The 22396-nt window shown below is 41.2% G+C and overlaps 1 protein-coding gene and 1 pseudogene across 1 annotated transcript; one reads left to right on the top strand and one right to left on the bottom strand.

The window, feature by feature from the left end:
* The first annotated feature begins 511 nt into the window (after window positions 1-511).
* On the top strand, window positions 512-1245 carry LOC134220238 (histone H2A-beta, sperm-like). The gene is made up of 2 exons (XM_062699235.1): window positions 512-837; window positions 902-1245. Exons 1-2 carry the CDS (start codon window positions 614-616, stop codon window positions 1092-1094), a joined length of 417 nt encoding a protein of 138 aa, XP_062555219.1. The 5' UTR covers window positions 512-613; the 3' UTR covers window positions 1095-1245.
* Window positions 1246-1560: 315 nt separating this feature from the next.
* Window positions 1561-22396, bottom strand: part of LOC134222547 (uncharacterized) — a 76985-nt pseudogene continuing 56149 nt past the window's right edge.

Here is a 22396-nt window from a genome sequence, read left to right as displayed (position 1 = left end):
TCTTCGAATTGTTTTGACATTTTCTGAGCCGCGCGTGAGAGAGCAGAGAAAAGGTGATAAATTGACAAGAAAAAGAGCAGTTGTCAAGATAAATGACTTGAAAATTTGAAGTGTTCGAGTCCGCAGCATCCAGGTATAAGATATTTGCCAGTCGGTCGTCAAGCTCAGACCCGACCGCATTCACATATGAGTTTTCACAACATTGTAAATTAGTGTCCAAATCGGGTGGTTTAATCCCCGGAAATAGGCAATTAACTTTGATTGAACTGAACCTGACTTGTGAAGTGATAAATTATATTATAGAAATCCGCTGCATGTCACTTTTATTTAAAAAGGGGAAGTTGACGAAGTGGATTCCTCTCTTGCGACATTTGCCCTAATTCCAGACAGAGCTTGAATTGAGAATGCACAGTTTGAGAAAAGTTTTGAGCCACCCTAGCTGATTAATTCCACCCCTGAATTTATCGTTTTGTCGTTTGAGTTTTAGAAAACTTATCGTTTTGTCTTTTTGCGCCACATTCAAAGTTTGGAAACCATTGCGATCCGATCATTGTGCAGTTTTTCGAATATTGTTTTTACATTTTGAGGTAATTCAGTCAAGAAAAGTGAAAAAATGTCCCAAAAACACAATACTTCCAGTAAGAAAAAGATAACTAAATCGACCCGTGCTGGTTTAACGTTTCCGGTGGGTCGAATTACGACTGCTCTGAAGCATGGCAAATACGCTGATCGTGTTGGGGCGGGTGCCGGTATTTATTTGGCGGCCACACTGGAATATCTGATGGCCGAGGTGCTCGAGCTGGCTGGAAAGGCTGCAAAGGATAACAAACGATGCCGGTAAGTTGAATAGGACCTATAAAAGACAGGATTTTAGTACGGTCCTAACGGCTTTCGGTTTCAGCATTCTTCCGCGTCACATTCAGTTGGCCGTACGGAACGATGAAGAGCTCAGCCAGCTGCTTAAGGATGTGAGCATTTCCCAGGGTGGGGTCGTGCCCCACATTAACCCGTTGCTGTTACCCAAGGGCACCCAAATAAAGAAGTCGGGTGCGCACCACAATGACAGTGATAATGGCCCGAGCCAGGAGTATTAAGAGCACAGCTCGAATTTTGGTAAAATACCTCAATGTACCTTTCCATATGACCATTTTTAAACAATGGAAATGTTTACCAGCGTCAGATATTTAGTTTGTAAGAGTTCCGAATTAATATTCCGTTTGTTCAGATTAAAATAATTTTACTATATACCATCCAGTATTTTTGTTTTTGGAAATCCGATAACTTATCATGGCTCGTTCTTCTCCTAATCCAAATTACAAGACGTAATCGCAAGGACAATTTTCAAAACGGATCGCTGTCGGCGCTAGCCATTATTATTTGATGGTCATTACTTGGTGCAAGAACGTTGCCTTTGAAAATTAGAGCGTGCTTGCTCTGGCTCGATCAGTGAAACGAATTCAGCTCGCTAATTTGGATTTCTTTTTGTTCTAAAATATTTGAAATATTTCAAACTAAAATGTATTTTTGTCTGATTTGATTGTCTACTTGCTGATAGCATATAATAGTTACTTTCAATAACTAGAAATCAAGTAATCGAATACATAAATCTATTTCGTCTTCAACACGACTGGGATGATCGGACTCGAACCCTTCGTCCATAACTACCGGAAATGGCATTCTGTCGACTTAATCTGGCCGCCTTGATAACAGAGCTACAGTTCGGTGCTGTACGATAAAGAAGACTGGAATTGCAATGATTTTTTATGAGTTTCGATTGGAGCTATTACATTTCATATAATCTACCTATTCTCAGAGTTGTATTGTCTGAACTCCAGAACTCGAACGGGTAAAGGGTACGGAACACGATTACAATAGCTACTCCGGAATCGTTTAGTAAATTCAGCCTCTCCAAGTCTGCCGTGTCCAATATGCCTCTTAAGCTGTAATGCAGGAATATCCACCTCTTTGCCGAGCTTCTTCTGTCGAATCTTGTTTCTAACGTGTTCAATCGTTTCTCGCCACCAAATCCTCGCTCGTGATGTATCATCTACTGAATGTAGCGACAGCCGTTCATCACTAAGGACAGAGAGATTGTATTCGCTTCGAGTCCCAGCATATTTGGGGCACCATTCTTGGTATGGATCGAAAAACATAAATTTATGCTCCACGGAGGACATTCGATGGTGATGATTTCGCTTCAACGATGCTTGAGTCGGAGTGTTCAACCTACTGATCAATGAATCCATGTTACTCCCACGTCGCTTGTGATGTGCCTTCGTTCAGTTACGAGCTAAACAAGTAAAATTAGGTGCTCTGATTTGAGCGATTTAATTTTTGACGAAGGATTACGTAAAAATGTATTTGAAGGACAGAGACAATTTGGCTAAAATCTAAAATGATTGTTTTTGGCGTCATTTTATTAAATTTACGCATAACTATTGCAAATCATAGAAGTTATAAAAGCATTGGCATCCGAATTGCAAGAAAATTTTTTAAATACAAACTTCATGTTATGTACTGCAACTAGAGGCCTTGAAAGAGAAAGCGGATGACATGAGCCGCCAATCGAACCGTCAAAAACAGCAGAACGGAGAAAAGAGACTGTCAAGCAGCAAAACATTGGCTGAAATATTTGAAACAGCTAATTCGATTTAACACCATTTGAATGAAACCAATTTTAAATGCATTTTAATTTGTATCATAATAATATGCAAATCATGATAGATTATGAATACATTTGTTTTGTTGGTTGATTCTATTGTCATGATGTGAACACATTAAATAGCGATTTGTAAAGTTTTACCTGGATAAATCATTTCTTCCTTTTCATGTGTTGTTCTTTGATGAAGAAGATTGGCTACAGTGTTAAGCAGGCTTTTTCTATCGCGTTTCTCTTATTAACTGTAACCCATTCCACCGATTCATTTAACTTTTAGTTAAAATTTGACATTCGATGGTTATTTTCATATCGTGGTTAAATTTTTTCCCAAAGCTGACCCATTGTGTTTGACAGATTGATAGTTATTTGGAACGAAATGGATTTGGCCCAATTTTCTCGCGAACAAAGTTTAACTATCGAACTGTCAAATCTAACCATGCTCCGGGAAGGTTATTTTAACCACGGAGAAATAACCATCAAACTGTCAAATTTTAACTAAAAGTTAAACAGATGGTGGAGAGGTTCACAGCCTAGACCTACTGCCAACTAGAATAGGGTAAAATGCCCAACAAGGCATGGAGAATATAAAATTTATAATTAAAAATGAAGCAAATAGGGCGTTAATTTGCTCCAGTGAACTAAGATTAATCACTTCGATTGTATAGGTTTCATTGGTTTAATGTCCTCTTGTAGATATAGTTGGTGTGCGTGGAACTGCCGAACTTTAACGAGTAAGATAGTGAAAGTGTATGACGTTTGATCACCGATTTGAGCGATGGTGAGAGTGTGATTGATTTGTATGAAATTTTCGTATTACACGATTCGATATAGTTTGTATGTGTAACAGAGAATGTAGACGAACGGACTGAGTATTCAGCATAAAAGCGTGAAGCAAACTAGTCGTTTTTCGACGTACGTGTTACGGAACGGACGCGATCAGTGTTGGTAGATAATCAGCATTCAATTCGGCTGAGCGAAGCGCACAAAATGAACGCGGATACGACATTGGCGAAAAGCAGCGCTCCCAAAGTAAAGTATGATCTTCTGAAAAATTGTCTTATAGGACAAATTTAAAAATGGCAGACGGATCTGTTATTATATAAAAATAGTTGAAAACAATAAATGCATAAAAGTCAATCTAGATTTTGCAGCAAAATACAAATGGTTTCTGAAGCACAAGACAAAGTATGTAGAGCGTGATATTGTCTGCTTCGTCCTTATCTGAAGAGCTTTTAAAGCTATATTTAGTCACTACTGAAAAGATTTAAATAAAATGGCGGCGCCTGGAAACAAAGAGAAAGAATAAGTTAAAGCCCTGAGGAAGCACTGGAAAATAGTTTGAAAAATCTAATTGAGTTTTTAGTTTCATGCCTCTGTGGGCTGTTTAAAATCTTCTGAGATGGTAAATGAAAATGTGCTGTTTGAATTCCGTGTATTTGATTGCCTCTGTGAAGGTATTACGAAATAACGCTAAAACAAGCTCTGTGCTTTGGTTCGAAAGGACCAATATGGCTCTCTGGAAAGACTGAAAATATGGAAGATCTGTTTGTACCCACACGCTTATCTTTGTTTCTCAACGTGATAGGTACAAACACATTCAAATTGGACATGAATAGCACTTGAGAACGTTTATTTATCTATGTATGCTACTTCGTAACGTTTCAGCCAGAGAAAGATATAGTTATATATAATGTGAATGTAGGGATTTTATGTCCATATAGCACTAATACTTAAAACTGTAATGCATTTCCATATTGATTCTGTGTGGTAAATTCTGAAATTGACAACGTGAAAGCTTGAATTAATATCAAAACAGGTGAAGGTTGAAACAGTTCACGTTGTTGACAACTATAGAAGTGATCATGAAATAATAAGTGGTTTATTTTATTTATTCTACCTAAAAAATTCTCAAAAGAACTACAATAGAAATTATTTGTACGTATTAAATTAATAGTAATTACCTGGGTGGTGCGGATGGAATCGATTTGGTTGTCAAACTGAAGCCAAAATTTCTATTGTGCCGGAGCAAACATTGAAGATTGTGGTTATGTTCGTTTCAGATTCTATATTAAGAAGTATTGTTATTATTTGGGGAAAAAATAAAATAAACCTAATTTGAGATTTGTATTATTTAAACAAATATTTTCCATTAAATTTCAATGGAAAATTAGTAGAATGCAATTAAAAGCACTCGTTATGAAATTTCACGATTCAACGCAGCTGATTGTAGAAAATGTATGTAAACAATCATTAAGTCATGTGAGTCTTGCGCATTTGTGCGCCCTCATGCAGGATGGGAAGAGAAATTCGAAGAGCGGGAATATGTTGACAAAGTAACTGCAAAATAATTTGCTTATGAGATTGATTTCAAAATATCCTCTACTCGCTTGAGAACAGAAAAGCGGTCTATCCGCAGCACCAGGTAATTACATAAAACTCATTGGCTCAAATAGAGTTACATTAAGCCTATTGTTTTCCACATAAAGTCTATTGTAAATGGCAGTTTTACAATAGAAAAAAGTGGTTATGTATCTTTACAATAAAAAAATCCATTTCTCGAACAAATTTTTGCCATTACAATTGAATTTATTGTAATTTATTGCCGAAATTTCGAGCAATAAATTTATTAAGTCTATTTGAATAACAAATGGCACTTTTAGGTATGATAAAAACAATAGAATTTAATGCTCATCAATAAAATCTATTGTATTTTTATGATATTTTATTGCAACTCTATGGTATTTTTATCCGGGTAAAACCGAAAAAGGAAATGGAAAAGACTTTGGAATCCCAGAGCAAGCAAATTTCAACTTGTCCGTAAAGCTGAAACAAGTACGAGCAGACAACAAGGCAGTCTTCACAAATTCAAGTCACGAGGTGACGAGGGTAATGGTATGCCCAGGCACTGACAATGCTGAAGACTACACGGGTAACCAAAGTGACTCATTGCTTGACATCTATGAACACACTGTCAGTTGCCTGCTACAATATTCCGGGTATATACCAGCCGAGAACGAAGATCAACGCAAGTCATTCGAAACCTGGAAGGAACTATTAGAAGCTGCGATGGAACTAATCGGTGTCAACGACGAAAACACCAGGATGAACATTCTAAAGGTGAGGCTGGTCAAATTACTAGATGTCCTAGAGGAACTACTCGTCACATCACCGACGTATTAATCGCACCATTTCTAATGCGATGAAAAGGTTGAAGCTGGGAGCTGGATAGAGTCAAAACGAGTGTCAACGATCTCCAAGCAAGCTGTCAAAAAGTATCCATCGCATCGAGAGAGATTTTGCATTTTGAGCACAGCGAGAGAGTACACGTATAAATCGACTCATACTAAATATAACTCATTTTGAACAAATTTCAATTTTATGCGTCATTTTAAATATATCGACGGATTCAATGTAAGTGGAGGTATGAATTAATTAAACATTCGACATGTTAATTAATACAAGACAGTAAATTTAGAAATCTTTTCAATGAATTTTATAAAGAAAAACAAAGATAATTCGATGTGAGAAAATCGTAACGTGTACATTGATCACGAGGAAATTTCGAGTTTCAAGCAAAATATCTTGAAAATTGGATTCGATCAGTCCCAGCTCCCAGGGTTGAAGGATTTCTTCGGATCCCTGAGTACACCCTAATCCAAAGGGCGATTGAGGGCAATGATTCAGGCACCTGGTGAAGCCGATTTCAAATACGTTAACGAGTGGTAGTGCGGCTAAGTTGTGTGATTCGATGACGACAAACTAACTGGAAACCATAGTAGAGGTAATACAACTACATGCGTTCAATATTAAAGTTCGAGAGGCAGGTCAAGAGTACTACGAAAGGAGGTTCATTGTCCGATCTTGTCGATAAGATTCGTGGGTACGACCTGACAAACCAAATAGAAACCTGAGTGAAGCATTCATGCAGCTATCAATCAGGGTCCGAAATGATTATCAACAGCGATACCAAGCTGGCCCATCAAGGCTGAGAGGAAGAAACGATGAATATCCGAGGCGATCAGGAACTGGCAGAACTTGGGGTGCTAATGGTATAGACGCCGTAACGACACACGATTCAATTCTGATCAATTCCATGTTGGCGATGCACAGTCTTACCATTCATACCAACTGTCATGCTTGGAAAACTTGTCGAACTGTCGCGGTTGGACATCAACGGCATGCCTAAGATGCCAGTGCCTACCTCGTTTACAACGAAACGTAGAGCAAGTGACGATGGAAAAAATTGAAAAGCCGAAGAAGATTGCAGTTGTTTCTAAGGAGGAAGACGAGAAGGTACAAATGGATTCTGTAAGTGATTTTGATAAACGATTATCGATGCTAGCATAGATCCACTTTCTCCCGGTTGTTGCATAGCTATATTTGTCTAACTTGTATCATTATGTGAGAAAAATTGAATCAAAATAAAATTAATTTCTTTCCACTAAAATATTGTTGCAATATATTTTATTGACATTGGAGGAAAGATGCTAAAGATTTGAACGCTCAGGTGGCCAAGAGGAGGAGTTTGACCGACTATTGGAAAGTTCAGCGCTCCCGGCTGACGAACGAAAACGGCCTACGACTAATTGTTCGCCGCCTCCAAGAATATGGCCATTCGCACCTTTCAACACAGCCTCCGATTACCTGGAGATCACCACCAGACAGACCACAAATCGACCACGTTCTGATTGATGGCGGCACTTCTCCGACATTATCGACGTCAGGACATATCGTGGCGCTAACATCGACTCTACACCACTATCTGGTGATGGTTAAAGCCCAAAACTATCCATCATCAACAATGTTCGGTACCGACGTCCGCCGCGGTACGACCTAGAGCGACTGAAGCGACTGATGTCGCCACTGCATACGCGCAGCATCTCGAGGACGTTGCCGGAAGAGGTGAGCTCAGTGGGGCCCTCTTGAGGACTGCTGGAATACGTCAGCAGCCATTAACGACGCAGCGGAGAACAACGTCGGGTATATGGGTCGAAGTCGACGGAACGATTGGTTCGACGAAAGTGCGGACAGATTCTGGAGAGAGGACGCAGCGCGGGCGTCGCGCGCTGCAGCAATCCGCAGAACGTGGAACGTTATAGACGGAAGCAGCGGAGACACAGACTCGCCTTTTCAGGAGAAGAAACGCCGCCTGGAAGAAGCGGAGTGCGAGGAGATGGAACAGCTGTGCCGTTCTCAAGATACGCAAGTTCTATCAGAAGCTCAACGCATCCCGCAAAGGCTTCGTGCCGCGAGCCGAAATGTGCCGGGATAAGGATGGGAACATCTTGACGGACGAACGTGTGGTGATCGAAAGTGGAAGCAGCACTACGAGGAACATTTGCATGGCGCTGAGTACAGGCAATGAAAGTCAAGGCGCGGAGGAGATGACTACGTCAGTTCAGCGACGATGAGAACCAGCCCCCACCCTTGAGGGAAGTGATGAGTGCCATTCACAGCTAAAGACCAATAAAGCAGCTGGTAAGGATGGTATCGGGCAAACTCATCAAGATGGGCCCGGAAAAGCTGCCACTTGCCTGCACAAACTGAGTCAGAATCGGAAAACGAACAGCTACCGGAGGAGTGGAAGGAAGGGTTTATGCCCCATCTACAAGAAAGGACAAACTGGAGTGGAGAACTTTCGAGGATCACCATCATAATGCCGCCTACAAAGTGATATCCCAGATCATCTTCCGTCGTCTGCTACCATTAGTGAAGAGTTCGTGGGAGATTATCAGCCGGCTTCGTTGACGGCCGCTCAACAACGGACCAGATCTTTACTGTACGGCAAATCCTTCAAAATGCCGTGAATACAGGTCCCAACGCACCATCTGTTCGTTGATTTCAAGGCGGCATACGATAGTATAGACCCGTAGAGCTATGGAAAATTATTGACGAGAACGCTTCCTGGAAGCTTACCAGACTGATCAAAGCAACGGTGGATGGTGTCAAAACTGTGGAAGATTCGGCGAACACTCCAGTTCGTTCGAATCGCGCCGGGACTAAGACAAGGTGATGGACTTTCGTGCCTGTTGTTCAACATTGCGCTAGAAGGTGTCATGCGAGAGCCGTGTAACAGCCGGGAACGATTTTCACAGATCCAGTCAATTTATTTGCTTCGGATGACATGGACATTGTCGGCCGAACATTTGCAAGGTGGCAGAACTGTACACCGCCAAAACGTGAAGAACAAAAGGTTGACTGTGGTGAGGATGCGTCAAAGACAAGTACGTACGTGGGGGAACCGAGCGCGACAGGGCCGCCTGGGAAAGCGTTACGATGAACGGGGATACCTTCGAGGTGGTCGAGGAATTCGTCTACCTCGGATCCTTTAACGCTGACAACAACGTTAGTCGTGAAATACGAAGGCGCATCATCTGTGAAGTCGGGCCTACAGGGCTCCAGAAGAAACTGCGGTCGAAAAGATTCGCCACCGCACCTGTGTCATGACAAGACGTTAATAAGACCGGTAGTCCTCTCGACGATGAAACATGGACAATGCTCGAGGAGGACCAACACTCGGGTATTCGAGACGGGTGCTTAGGACCATCTTTGGCGGTGTCAAGAAGACGTTGTGTGGCGGCGAAGAATGAACCTGAGCTCGCCCAGCTCTACGGCGAACCCAGTATCCAGAAGGTAGCTAAAGCCGGAAGGGTACGATGGGCGGGCATGTTGCAAGAATGCCGGACAGCAACCCTGCAAAGATGGTGTTCGCTTCGATCCGGCAGGTACGAGAGGACGTGGAGCGCAGCGAGCGAGATAGACCAGGTGCAGAACGACTTGGCGAGCGTGGGGCGTATTCGAGGATGGAGATGCGGCCTCGAACCGTAATTTGCGTCAAATTGTTGATTCAGTGTTATCTGTCTAGTCTAGATGTAGACTAAATAAATGAAAAATGAAAATGAATAATTATGCTAAAGTCATTACGTCCATAAGAATGCTACTAATAGCATTTTTGTCGGTCATTTACAGAGTCCGCAGCAAGACCCGGTTACTATTGATAGATGCGCGACTCGGACATTAAGGCAGAAGGAATCCTCGGCCACATTGCAAATGTTTCTGTGATGTTTCTAATCGACTCAGGTGCTGAAGTCAATACGGTCGACGAAGAGTTTTCAACACGATCATGAGTGACGAAAGTTCAAAGCAGCTATTCTGTGTATCGAGTGGCACAGATAAACCCTTCGAGCGTATCTGCCCTGACGATATATCTGTTGTAGGAACATTCGTGGCAGAGCTATTTATATCGGAAGACCGTCCACGGTATTTCGAAAAATTCTACGTCATTAAGATGGAAACCCTTGTTAATGGGGAGACGGCGCTCCGTTACAGTGTTCTGCAGATCGGACTGGACGTACCAGTTAGTGACAAGGTACCGCAACAATTCGTTCAGCGTTTTCGGGCGAGATCTTTGCAGTGAATATCTCGGACGAGTTCCCTAAGTTTAATATCCACCGGTGGTACTGATGTACGATAGAACAAAGCCACCATCCCGAAATATATTCACGAATATACCCTTGCCATTTCGAACGGGCACAACGTAGACTAGGAGATCTCTAGCTACCGGTATAATAGAGCATGTGACTGATTCCATGGATCGATCTTTCTGCTCGTCTTTGTTGGTCGTCCTAAGGGCAAAGACGACATCCGATTTTGGTTAACCTAAGAGGCCCAAATAAGTGCATTATTATTAGAACGCCGTTCAGAATGCCTACACTGGAAGAAATTCTTCTGATCTCCAGGCGCCAAGTGTGTTTCACTATTGATTTAACAAGCGCCTTCTTCCATGTGGAAATGCTGAACAGTCGCGGCACTTTCGGGTGATGCGACTTATCGTTTCAAATGTTTGTTTTGACTCTGCAATGCTTGACATTATGGAGACATTGCAGACAAAAGTTCTAGCTGGATGTCGTGGTCAGAGTATTATCTAGATGATATAATAGTACACGGTGAAACAAAGGAAATGCACGATGAACACCTGAAAGCTGTGCTTCGTCGGCTGGAGAAGCCGTGTGATCAATAATGACAAATGCGTGATCGTCAAAAATAGAAAAATTTATAGGCTTTTCCATTTCTGATGAAGGATTGCAGTCGAAGATAAACTGAATACTCGAGAACTTCCGTAGACCGGAAACCGTATACGAAGTGAAGATTTCTTGGATTTGAATTTTCGGAGCGTTTTATCTACATGCGAGCTGATAAAACCAAACATCTAAGAGAGCTTGCAAAATCAGATGTATTTTACTGGTCGGATGCGGAAGAAAAGAGTTCATGTTTTGAAACATAAGCTTTGAAGTCAATTTCTCGACTAGGATTTCAAGCTTGAGGACGAAACCGAACTTTACGTGGATGCATCTCCGTTGGTTTGGGCGCGGTTTTGATTCAATTTGATCAAGACAATAAGCCGAATTTTCTGCGCCTCAAAAGCTCTACGCAGACGGAAGCAAAGTACCCCAAACGCAAAGGGAGGCGCTAGCCATCGTGGAGTCGGATTTGCATTTTTTAATCGGAAAATCGTTTGCCATTCGGACCGATTCTGAGGCAAATGAGTTTTCGGCAGGACACAGAACCAGTGCGTGCGGTTAATCGAGCTGAGGCATGGGCCTTACGACTGCAAGCGTTCAACTTTGTCGTGAAACGTATACCAGGCCACCTGAACGTGGCTGATGCGCTATATTTTGATTGCTCAAACCCGCACGAACCATTTGATGACGATGACGGAAAGCACCTTCTTTACACCTTGGAAGGAGATCTGATGAGCATCAATTGGAAGGATAACTTACCTCCAGGGACGACACAGAGCTTACTGAAGTAAAACTGTCCACGTCGCGGTGTTGGCCAGAAAATCTTCACGATACGAGGCAGAAGCAAAATCTTTCGTTGGGCTCAATTATTTTCAGGACGATAAATTGTACCTCCGATTGGACTGCGCCAGAAAGTAATTACGGCTCACAGGCCACATAGGGTGTTCAGCGATGAAACGCATAATGAGGATACTTTTGGTGGCCAAACGAGCAAAGATGTTGAGTCCTTTGTGAAGCAATGTAAGCCCTGGTTATCTCCAGAAAGAATCCCTCATACTCAGGCCGGACAATGCAGACGGTCCTTGGCAAGTGTTGCAGATCGACTTTTTGTCTATGGGTTGCGGATCAGGAAATTTTTAATCGTAGTCGATATCTATTCGAGTATATTACAGAGAACAGACGTTCATCTTTTCTGTTTTGTAAAAGTTTTTACTGGTCATTTGAGTATGTCGTTATCGTTGCGCGGTGCTAGTGTGCTGATAAATATGGTAAAATTGCCGTGTTTTTAGCGCTAGTGTTCAGTTTCAGTTGCTCCTATCTTGGGGCACTACATTGTTTATGTATAGACCCATCATAGTGAGATTGAGTTTTTATGTCGAGGCCTGCGTTGGCGGCTGAGGTGATTTAAATCTTTACACTTTTCGAAAATTTGTTCGAGCATCCATGTCTGTTCTGGTATTTCAGCAATGGAGATGAAAAGTATTGATGCAAAAGTACTAACAGACAAACAGACATAACTTTACTCATCGAATTCATCGTCGTTCAAACACTAACGACATCTGTTGATTCAGTTAGTTGGGCATCACGAACGATGCGGTGTGAGCAAACCAATCATCGAGCAAAAACGATGCGCGCCACGAGTGATCGATTATAATAATTTTTGAATTCACCGTTAATCAGTGAACGATGGAAATTCGACGAGTATTGTTCTGTTTGTCTATTAATATGGCTCTTAATATTTTGTACCTGGGGTTTACCATTGACCATACAAGTGACAATGGTCCCCTTTTCAAAGGAGTTCATTGAGAACGGAAGAAAGGGGAAAGTCAACAAATCATTCCATTGAGACCAATCCAACGACGCCGTCGAAAGGCAAAATCGGGCATAATTAAAGCCTGGCTGGAGCCAAACAGGATGGTCAAATTGGAAAGAGCCTATTATACATACGCATAATACTATCGAGCCCGCTTCTAGGAATTACTCCGTTCGAGCTCTGTGTGCGGTATCGCGGTTCTATTTGTGGGAGTCCAACCGGTTGAAGGAATTGGATCGTGCTAGTATCCGAGACCAAGAGACGGTATCGAAATTGGTAGTAAGAAGTACGCAGATCATCACCGGGGCAAAAGAATCGGGCATAGGAGTCGCTGATAAAGTCGTCCTTTGATCCGAAAACAAAGACCGATGCATCTTTCTCTTCGAGGTCATACACCGTTCTTACACAAGGAGCAAAGGTGGTCATCCGAATGAACAAGGGTGCAATATGCTCGGAACGTTGCTGATGTCAAAAGGAACCACAAACAATTTAAGCTGAACAATGGTTTTTCATCTGTAGAAGCTAAATTGCCACGAAACAAGCTCTTTTAGCTTCCAATGTTTGTTGGGAAGCTGGAGCCGAATCCGTTTCGAAGAGGAATCAACGACCAGCTCTAATAATTTCGATGCAAATGTAGATGGACCTTCACCCACAAATCTGACAATTTTGTAAAGATCTGGGCATATACAACTCTGTAAGCTTTTTATACAAATATTGTATTAAATAAAATCTGTATTATTTATTACAATTATATAGAAAATATACAGAATTTATATTCCAATTATTCTGATTTCTGCAAGGTTCCTATGCAGAACTGTAAATGCCATCCGCTGGATGTGTTCAAATAGACAACCCAACTGATAGTCCCAGGAAGACCTGCAAGGACAATAAGAAAACAAGAGCGGCTTAAGAATATGTTTTGTCACATTTATCAATGACGCTAGAGGACGAAAATTATACGAAATGCTTGACGTAAGTGGATAACATTATAGTCTTAATTGAATTTGCGTTCTGTATCAAAAGAAATAAACGCATTTGAAAATGAACATAGTTGAAATATCTATGTTACCTGTAATGATTTTCAAGAATAAAATATACTGGAACTTCAAAATGACTTACCTTTATTCCACGAAACACGCATCAAAATTCCCATATCAAAATATTTGAACATTAAGCACAACAACCCACCAACCAGAGAGAAATCTTTATCAGATGCAGGAAAACATTGATGTCGATTTGCTTCAACAGAGGGTGTGGGCTGGCTAATGTATACTGAATTGTGTTAATCGAAAACACTATAAACACTGCCACAGAGCAAGCGAGCTCTGGTGAAATTTATGTCATTTAATAAAACCCATTTTAATTCACCAGTAGTGATGCTGCCTTTCTCGCCTTTAGTCAAGACACCAACCTTATGTGGGGCTTATATGGTTCGTATGCCATTTTCTACATAACTTTCAAACGCAGCGGTCGATCGTTAGAAATTTAATAGTGATCAACAGGCTTTGTCCTTATCGAATAAACTTGTGCGAGAAAATCGGTTAAAGATTGCTATATGAAAAGTTGGCTAATGTTTTTCTTAGCTTTTATACACACACACACATACACACGGACAGACAGACTATTTCAGTTCGTCGAACTGAGTCGGTATTATAAACACTATGGGTCTCCGATGCTTCTATAAAAGTTCGTTTCGAGTGAAATGATAGCCTTTTGGTACACAGGGCCATACGCTCCGACATGTTGTACCTTTGACTCGCCCCCAGAAAATTTGGTTCGGTCGGGTAAAGTCGGATCGTCATGGGCAAGTATGGCGACTGTTGGACAGTACAACTGCACAGACTCCGACTGAACCGAATTTGCTAGGGTGGAGTCAGGAATACAGAATATCGGCGTTGACGTTATGAGAAAACAAAATGTTCTGCGAATAGTAGACGACGTCACATTTTATTTTAAAAAAAATCGATCGATTAAATTTTGCTCGATGGTTTGTTCCTCACCTGAAGTGGCATTGATGCTCTGCTGGAAATGTTGTGTCAGAAATGATGCTCTGCTGGAAATGTTGTGTTGTCTGTCAGAACGAATGATGACTGTGTATCAGTGTATCAGTGTATCATCGTCATTATCATCAGCTTATGTAGGGATGTTCTATTTTTACTAGTCTCATTTGTCAATTTTTTTAAATGTGTCATTTTAATTTGATATTTATGATGGATTTCATTTACATATAATTGGCTGAATCTCGTATGAGTTTAATATCTTGTTTTAAATGAACAAATAGTAACACAAGTTTTTAAAATACGGTCATGCATATTTTATTAAATTGTTCTCGACATCGTTAAGCGATTGTAATGAAATTATAATAAACTAGAATCGTTATGAATCGAAACATAATTAAATTTTTCAATCGATTAAACGATTTTCAACTTAACTTATAGCTTCTACTGAAACGGTATTTTTCTACGGAATCATAAATATAGTACTTATCATCTTGAGAGCGTGTTATAAATCACGACTGTACAGGTAACACGGTATTTTTTAAATGAAAACAAAACTAGATATTTGGAATGTTTTTTGTTCTATATATTTTCAAAGAGTAGTAGAGAGAAGAATGTAGAGAATATTGCAAGTATTATGAAATTAAAAAAATGAAGCAAATAGAGACGTTAATTTTTCAGTGCACTAAAGATTAATCACTTCGATTGTGTAGGTTTCATTGGTTTAATGTCCTCTGTAGTATAGTTGAGTGTGCGTGGAACTGCCGAACTTTAACACTGCCAAAAATATCTATATAAGATATATGTGTCGCCGTTATAATTTTTTCAATGCTCCACCCTAATATAATCGATACACCACACATAAATTAAATAATTGCTAATTCGAGACCACATAAAGTTTATTTGGATATATATTTTATTAGTAGTTCGCGTGGAAAATGGTTATGTGTGCGCTGATATACATCATAAGTTAAATCTATGGATTTTTGCCAATAAATAGTGTGGATTTTAGTAGTAGGCTGGATCACAATAGCGCGTTGCGCGTCGCGTCGCGTTGGACTTCAACGGCGCGTTTTGTACTAAATCGCGCCATCAGCGCGTTTGACGCGTTTGCAGTCACCTACTTCAGCGCTGGGCTGTTTGATTTTAAATGTCATAATATTGTGTAGTTCCGGGTTTGATCGTATTTGAATGGTTACGAGTATTTCCAAGAAAATTGAGTAAATTGTGCAACGCGAAATGGAACGATTGTGCGACCGGCTGCAGGCTTGACAGCTTTTATATTTTACGCGATTTTCTCACAGAGGAAATCACGGCGTTGGTGGGTTCGACCTTCTAACCAGTATCGCTCCACTGAAGGATATTTTGAAACCGATTACGATCGAATGCGGCAAGAGATCCGGATTACTTCCAGGATTCGATACGTATGAGCCTTCCACTTTCGACCTACTGTTGAGGAAAGTTCGATCTCGGCTGGAGAATTCTCATTTCGAAGGCCTATTTCTCCAACGTAGATTGTTTCTCACTCTAATGTAAGTGATCTCAATTTCTTTAAACTATATTTTTCAATATTTTGAAACCTTTGTCATATCTTGCTCATGGTACCCCAGTCGCTATAATGGCCAGAATGTTCAAGATGGGTGAATCAACGATTCGTAATATCACGATGGAGGTGAGCGACGTCCTTTGGGAAGTTCTCGTTCGTGATTACCTACCTGTGCCGCTTGAAGAAGACTTCAGAAGGTATGAAGAGTTCAAAGAGAAGTGGAAGTTTCCAAATTGCTGCGGTGCAATTGACGGAAGCATCGCCATCCAATGCCCACCGAATGCCGGGTCCACTTTCTACAACAAGGATATCACTCGATCGTTCTCATGGGATTATGTAACGCGAACTATGAATTTTTGATGGTGGATATTGGCGCTTTCGGTGGCAACAGTGATGGAGGTATTTTCTCCAATTGCATTTTTGGACAACTTTTGCTGCAAAATCAAGTGGGTTTGCCTGAACTGTGCCTTCCCAATACCGAAGTTATGTTTCCTCATTTTATTGTGGGCGACTCTGGTTCCCTTGAAAAACAATTTGATGAGACCATCAGGTACAGATCTTCCACCGAGAAAGGAAAACTTTAATACTCGGCTCAGCATTGCAGGAGAACCATCGAAAACACATTCGGTATCCTGTTTCAAGATGGAGAATTATGAATAAAACAATGGATCTGCAGCCAGAAAATGCAATGAAAGTTGTCAAGGCATCGATAATTCTCCATAATTTTTGAAAAATTGAATTCTGAGGTATATTGTCCGGAAAGGTACGTTGATCAGGTAGATGGTTCGGGCAACATAATCATCGAAGGGGCGAGCTAATATCGAGCCATTACTGATGTGAGCACAGGCGAAGTTCAACGGAAATAACGCAAGAAATGCGATGCAGCTTCGTGACAAATTGGCCGATTATTTGATATTAAATTGAACAGCTTTTGATGAAAATAAATAATTTTAGTCTTGAAATGAAGAGATCATTTGTTTATGAACATGAATTCCATCCAGAAAACTTATTCTATCACCGTTTGAGTCTCCACAACCTTGTGAGCAAGGCATAAGGTTGCCAATCCGTGCTTTAAATTATGAAAAAAATTGTTTCATGTTGTCCGCAATTCCTACAGGAATACAACCAAAATGTCTCCAATTCTACCGGAAATTATGTCCAAAGTTCCGCCAAAGTTTCTACCTAAAATCCTTCGGAAAATAAAAGTAATATAAGCAAATCTATGAGAATTCTTGATAATATCTAAAGTTTTATCTGGTCATTCCTGCAGACTTTCCACTGTTAATTTCTCTTAAAATCCGTTTTAGATTCCTTCTAGAGCTCTTCTAGAATTTTGTTCGGAGTTCCTCTAGTAATTCATTCAAGAATTCCTCTACGAACTATCATAGTAATTTCTCTCAAAGTGCTCTATAAGAATCTTACTGAAAATTCTCTAGGAAACTTCAAGATTACCATCGAAAATTATTTCAGGATGTCCTTCAAGAATTCCACCAAAATTGCTCCAAGATTCCTTCATAAAACGCTTCATTAGAAATTCATAAGAAAGATTTTTCAGGAGATCTTCCAGAAATTCCTCCGTGATTTCCTTAAAAACTTCCAAAAGATTTTTCCAGGAATTTCTTCGGAAGTTTAATATTACAATATATTAATATTCTTCCATGAATTCTTCTGGAAATTCGAGCGATAGCTTTCAAAAATTCTCAGGTTTTCATTCGAGAATATCTCATGACATTTTTCCAGAATCTCTCGGAATTCCTCCGTGTATTCTTTCAGGAATTCATTAGAAAATTCCAGAATTCCTTCAAAATTTCTCCAGTAGTTTTTCAGGAATTCCTCGGGATTTATCCAAAAAATTCCGAGAATTCCTGCAGCCTCAAGAGTTGATCAGAAATTCCTCAGGAACTCATCCGGAATTCATCCGGAACTCCTCCATGGCTTCCAGGAAATTCCCATGAGCTCCTCCGAATTCCTCGAGGCTACTACAGAAATCCATCAGGTTCCTCCAGGAATTCCTCGAGTTCCTCCATGAATTCCTCCGAAATTCCTCGAGAGATTCCCAGGAATTCCTTCGAAATTTCTCCAGTAGTTTTTCAGGAATTCCTCCGGGGATTTTGATCCTAAAATTCCTCCAGGAACTCCTCGAATTTATCCGGAACTCCTCCAGTTCCTCCAGCAAATTCCTCGGAACTCCTCCACGAATTCCTCCGAGCTCTACAGAAATCCATCCAGGAGTTCCACCAGAAATTCCTCGAGAGTTCCTCCATGAATTCCTCCGGAAATTCCTCCGGAGCTCCAATAGGAATCCTCCGGGAGTTCTCAGGAATACCTCCGGAGTTCCCCAGGAATTCCTTCGGCAATCACTCCAGGAATTTATTCGGAAGTTCCCCAGGAATTCATTCGGAGTTCCTCCAGGAATTCATCCGGAGTGCCTCAGGAATTCCTTCGGGAGTTCGACAGAATTCCTCCGAAAGTTGCTCCAGGAATTCCTCAGTAGTTCCTCCGGATTTTTTACAGGAATTCCTCCAGGTATTCGTCCAGGATGCCTCAGGAATTCATCGGAATTTCATGGACTTCTTCCGGAAGTTCCTCAGCAGTTCTTCCGAAAGTCCATCTATAGATTCTCCGGAATTCCTCCAGGATCATTCGAAATTCCTTCGGAATTCATCCGGGAGTCCAAGAATTTCTCCAAGTTCCTCCGAATTCTTCTTGGAGTTCTCAAGGAACTCCTCAGGAGTTCTTTCAGGAATTCCTCCGGGTTTTACCTGGAATTCTTCCGAAGTTCCTCCAGCAATTCTTAGAGTCCATCTACGAATTTCTCCGGAATTCCTCCAGGAATTCATTCGGAAGTTCCTCAGGAATTCATTCAGCTTCCTCTGAATTCTTCCAGGAATTCATTCAGCTTCCTCTGGGAATTCTTCCAGGAATTCCTCGAGAGTTCCTCCAGGAATTTGTCCAGGAGTGCCTCAGGAATTCATCCGGAGTTCCTCCTCGTCAAGGAATTCCTCCGAGAGTTGCTCCAGAATTCCTCCGAAATTCTTCCTGGAATTCCTCCGAGAGTTCTCCGAAATACCTCGAGTTCTTCCAAGAATTCCTCAGGATTTCAGGGTTTCTCTAGAATTCATCTGGAGTTCCTCCGGAATTCCTTCGGAGATCTTACAGGAATTCCTTCGGGAGTTCTTACAGGAATTCTCGAGAGTTTTCAGGAATTCATTCGAAAGTTCTTCGGGAATTCCACCGGGAGTTCCTCCAGGAATTCGACGGGTGTCTCCAGAATTCCTCCGAAATTTCCCTGGAATTCTTCCGGAAGTTCCTCCACAATTCTTCGAAAGTCCATAGGAATTCCTCCGAATTCCTCCAGGAATCATTTGGAAGTTTCACCAGGAATTCATTCGGGAGTTCCTCCAGGAATTCATTTGGGAGTTCCTCCAGGAATTCCTCCGGAGTTTGAGAGGAATTCCTCCGGGGTTCCTCCGAAATACCTCGAGAGCTCTTCCAAGAATTCCTCAGCAAGTTCCTCCAGGAATTCTTCGGAGTTCCTCAAGGAATTCCTCCAGGAGTTCTTCCGAAATTCCTCCTTTCATGGAATTCTTCCGGAAGTTCTAGCAATTCTTCCGAGAGTCCATCTAGGAATTCCTCCGGGAGTTCCTCTAGAAAGCCTTCAGGAGTTCTTCAGGAATTCCTCCAAGAACTGCTCCGGGAATTTATCAAGTAACTTCTCTGGAGTTTCTTTAGGAAATTCATTTTGAATTCTTCCGTGAATGTCTCTTGTTTCTTCAAGCCTTTGAATTCTTCCAGATTCTCCGGACTTTCTCCATAAATTCTTTCGGAGTTCCTCCAAGTATTTCTCTCGATTTTCTCGAGAATTCTTTCGAAATCCTTCGGAAATTCTTCCTGAGAATGTCTCGGAATTCGTCCGGAATGTCTTTAATAGCTCCTCAGTAGCTTCTTCGGAATTTCTGCAAGAGTTGCTCCAGGAATTCCTCTCAGGTTTCCTCCAGAAAGTCCTTGTGAATGTTACACTTAAATAAATCGCGAATTCGGTAAATTTTACAATATCAACACAGAACTGTTCGGTAAATTTAACTAGATTTCGTGATTTTGACAGTTGAGCAATGGAAAAATTACAAAAATCTGTAAAATAAATTACCGAACAGTTCTGCTGTTGAGATTTCGTAAAATTCCGAATACGGTGAAATGAGTTAAGTGTGTACTATGGAATTTCGTAGTTGAGGAATAATAAGAAAATTTCTCAGTGATTCTTCAGAATTTCCTCAGGAATTTTTCCATGAATTCTTTCGAATTCCTCCAGGAGTTCCTCGAAATTCCTCCAGGAACTCATGAGAATGTCTCCAGGAATTCCAGAAATGTCTCAATTATTCAGAATGTCAAGTGTCTCGGAATTCCTCTGGAAATGTCCCCAGAAATTTCTCTGGGAATGTGTCCTAAGATTCCTCGGAATGTCTAGAACTCCTCGGAATTTCTCCAAGATGTCTCCAGGAAATCCTCAAGAATCTCCAGAAATTCCGGGAATGTCTCCAAACTCACGAATTCCTCAGGAAATTCTCAGAGAATGTCTCAGGGACTCACGGATGAATTCAAGAGACATTCGGAGGATATGACATTTCCAGAGGATTTCTGGAGTCTGGAGAAATTCTCGAGGAATTCTAGAGATATTCCCTGAGGAATTCCTAGAGACATTCCGAAGGAATTGCTTGAGAAATTCTCGGAGGACCCTGGAGACATTCACGGAAGAATTCTTAGAGAAACTCTTGAAAGAATTCATCAGATGAGTTTCTAGAGCAATTCCGTCAGAATTCTTGGAGAAATTCTCGAGAGTGAGAAGGAAGGAGTGGATACATTCCGGAGGAATACGTAGAGACTCTTGGAAGATTCCGAAAGAATAACTGGAGGGTTCTTGAAGAATTCTCAGAAACCCTGAAACATTCTGGAGCACTTCCTGGAACATTCCGAAGGTATATCTGGAGAAACTATGCGAGGACTTCCTGGAGACATTCCTGGGGAATTCCTGGAGACTTTCCTGGGAATTCCTGGAAATTCCTGTAGGCATTCCTAAAGGAATTTCTCAGGAACTTCATGATTCCTGCAGAATTTCCAGGAATTCCTGGAGGATTTTCTTTGGAATTCATGGAAAAAATCTGAAGGAAATTCGAACGATTCACTGGAGGAAATTTTCATTGTAATTCCGTAACTCCGAATTCCATAGTCACTTCTGGAGGACCTCCTGGAGACATTCTCAGAGGTTTTGAGACATTCACGGAGGAATTTCTGGAGCGATTCCGTAGATTCTTACAGGCATTCCAGCTACTTGAGGAATTCAGGAGGAACCACAGATATTCGCGAAGAACTTCCTGGAGACATTCACGGAGGACTTCCTGCAGATATTCTCTGAAATTCCTTGAGACATTCCAGGAATTTCTGGAGGAATTCGTTGAGGAACTCCCGCAGGAATGTTTGGAGGAGCTCCGGAAAGAGTTCCTCAGAAACTCCTGGAGAAACTCTCGGAGAAATTCCTGGAGGAACTCTCGAAATGCCTGGAGGAACCCTCTGAGAATTCCTGGAGAAACTCCCAGGGGGTTTCCTGGAGCAATTCCTGAAGAACTCCTGGAGAATTCCGAAGGAATTCATGGAAAAATCCTGGAAAATTCGAAAGAATCACTGGAGAAATTTCCACAGTATTCTTAACTCTGTAATTTCATAGTAACATTCCCGAAAGATATCCTGGAGACATTTGATGAATTCCTATTGCATTTCCACAGAAATTCCTGGAGAAATTTCTGGAGGAATTCGGAGGAATTTCTGTAGAATTCCCGAGAATTTCTGGAGCAATTCCGTGAAATTATTGGAGAATTCTTGCCGGAATTCTTAGAGGAGCTACTGGAGGCATTCTCGGAGGAATTCCAGACAGTTTGAGACATTCCGTAGGAATTCCTGGAAACATTCCTTAGCAATTTCAGAACCTTCCTGAAGGAATTCATAGAAACGTTCTCAGGAATTTTGAGACATTCCGAGGAATCTCTGGAGGAATTCCGAAGGAGCAAATGGAGGAATTCCGGAGCAGCTCCTGGAGACATTCGGAGGACTTTCTGGAAATATTCGCGAGGACTTTCTGGAGGATTTTCTGCAGGAACTCCGGCGGAATTCCTAGAGATTTTCTTTAGGCATTCTCGGACGAATACCTGAATGAATTTCCGAAGGCATTACTGGAGAAAAAGGAGGTTTTTGGAGGAATTCTCAGAGCTTCCGAAGAAATTCCTGAGAATTCCTGAAGGATTTTTTTTAGGAATTCGTCTGAATGCTGAAGGAATTCATGAAAAATGCTTGGAGGAAATTGCAGATCAC

The sequence above is a fragment of the Armigeres subalbatus genome, chromosome 3 (genome assembly GCF_024139115.2).
Source record: "Armigeres subalbatus isolate Guangzhou_Male chromosome 3, GZ_Asu_2, whole genome shotgun sequence".
NCBI classification, from domain to species: domain Eukaryota; kingdom Metazoa; phylum Arthropoda; class Insecta; order Diptera; family Culicidae; genus Armigeres; species Armigeres subalbatus.
This window is presented reverse-complemented; position numbering and strand designations above follow the sequence as displayed.

Coding starts and splice junctions, on each gene's coding strand:
- LOC134220238 (XM_062699235.1), top strand. CDS start 614: ATGTCCCAAAAACACAATACTTCCAGTAAGAAAAAGATAACTAAATCG. Junction 838..901: donor AAGGATAACAAACGATGCCG/GTAAGTTGAATA, acceptor TTTCGGTTTCAG/CATTCTTCCGCGTCACATTC.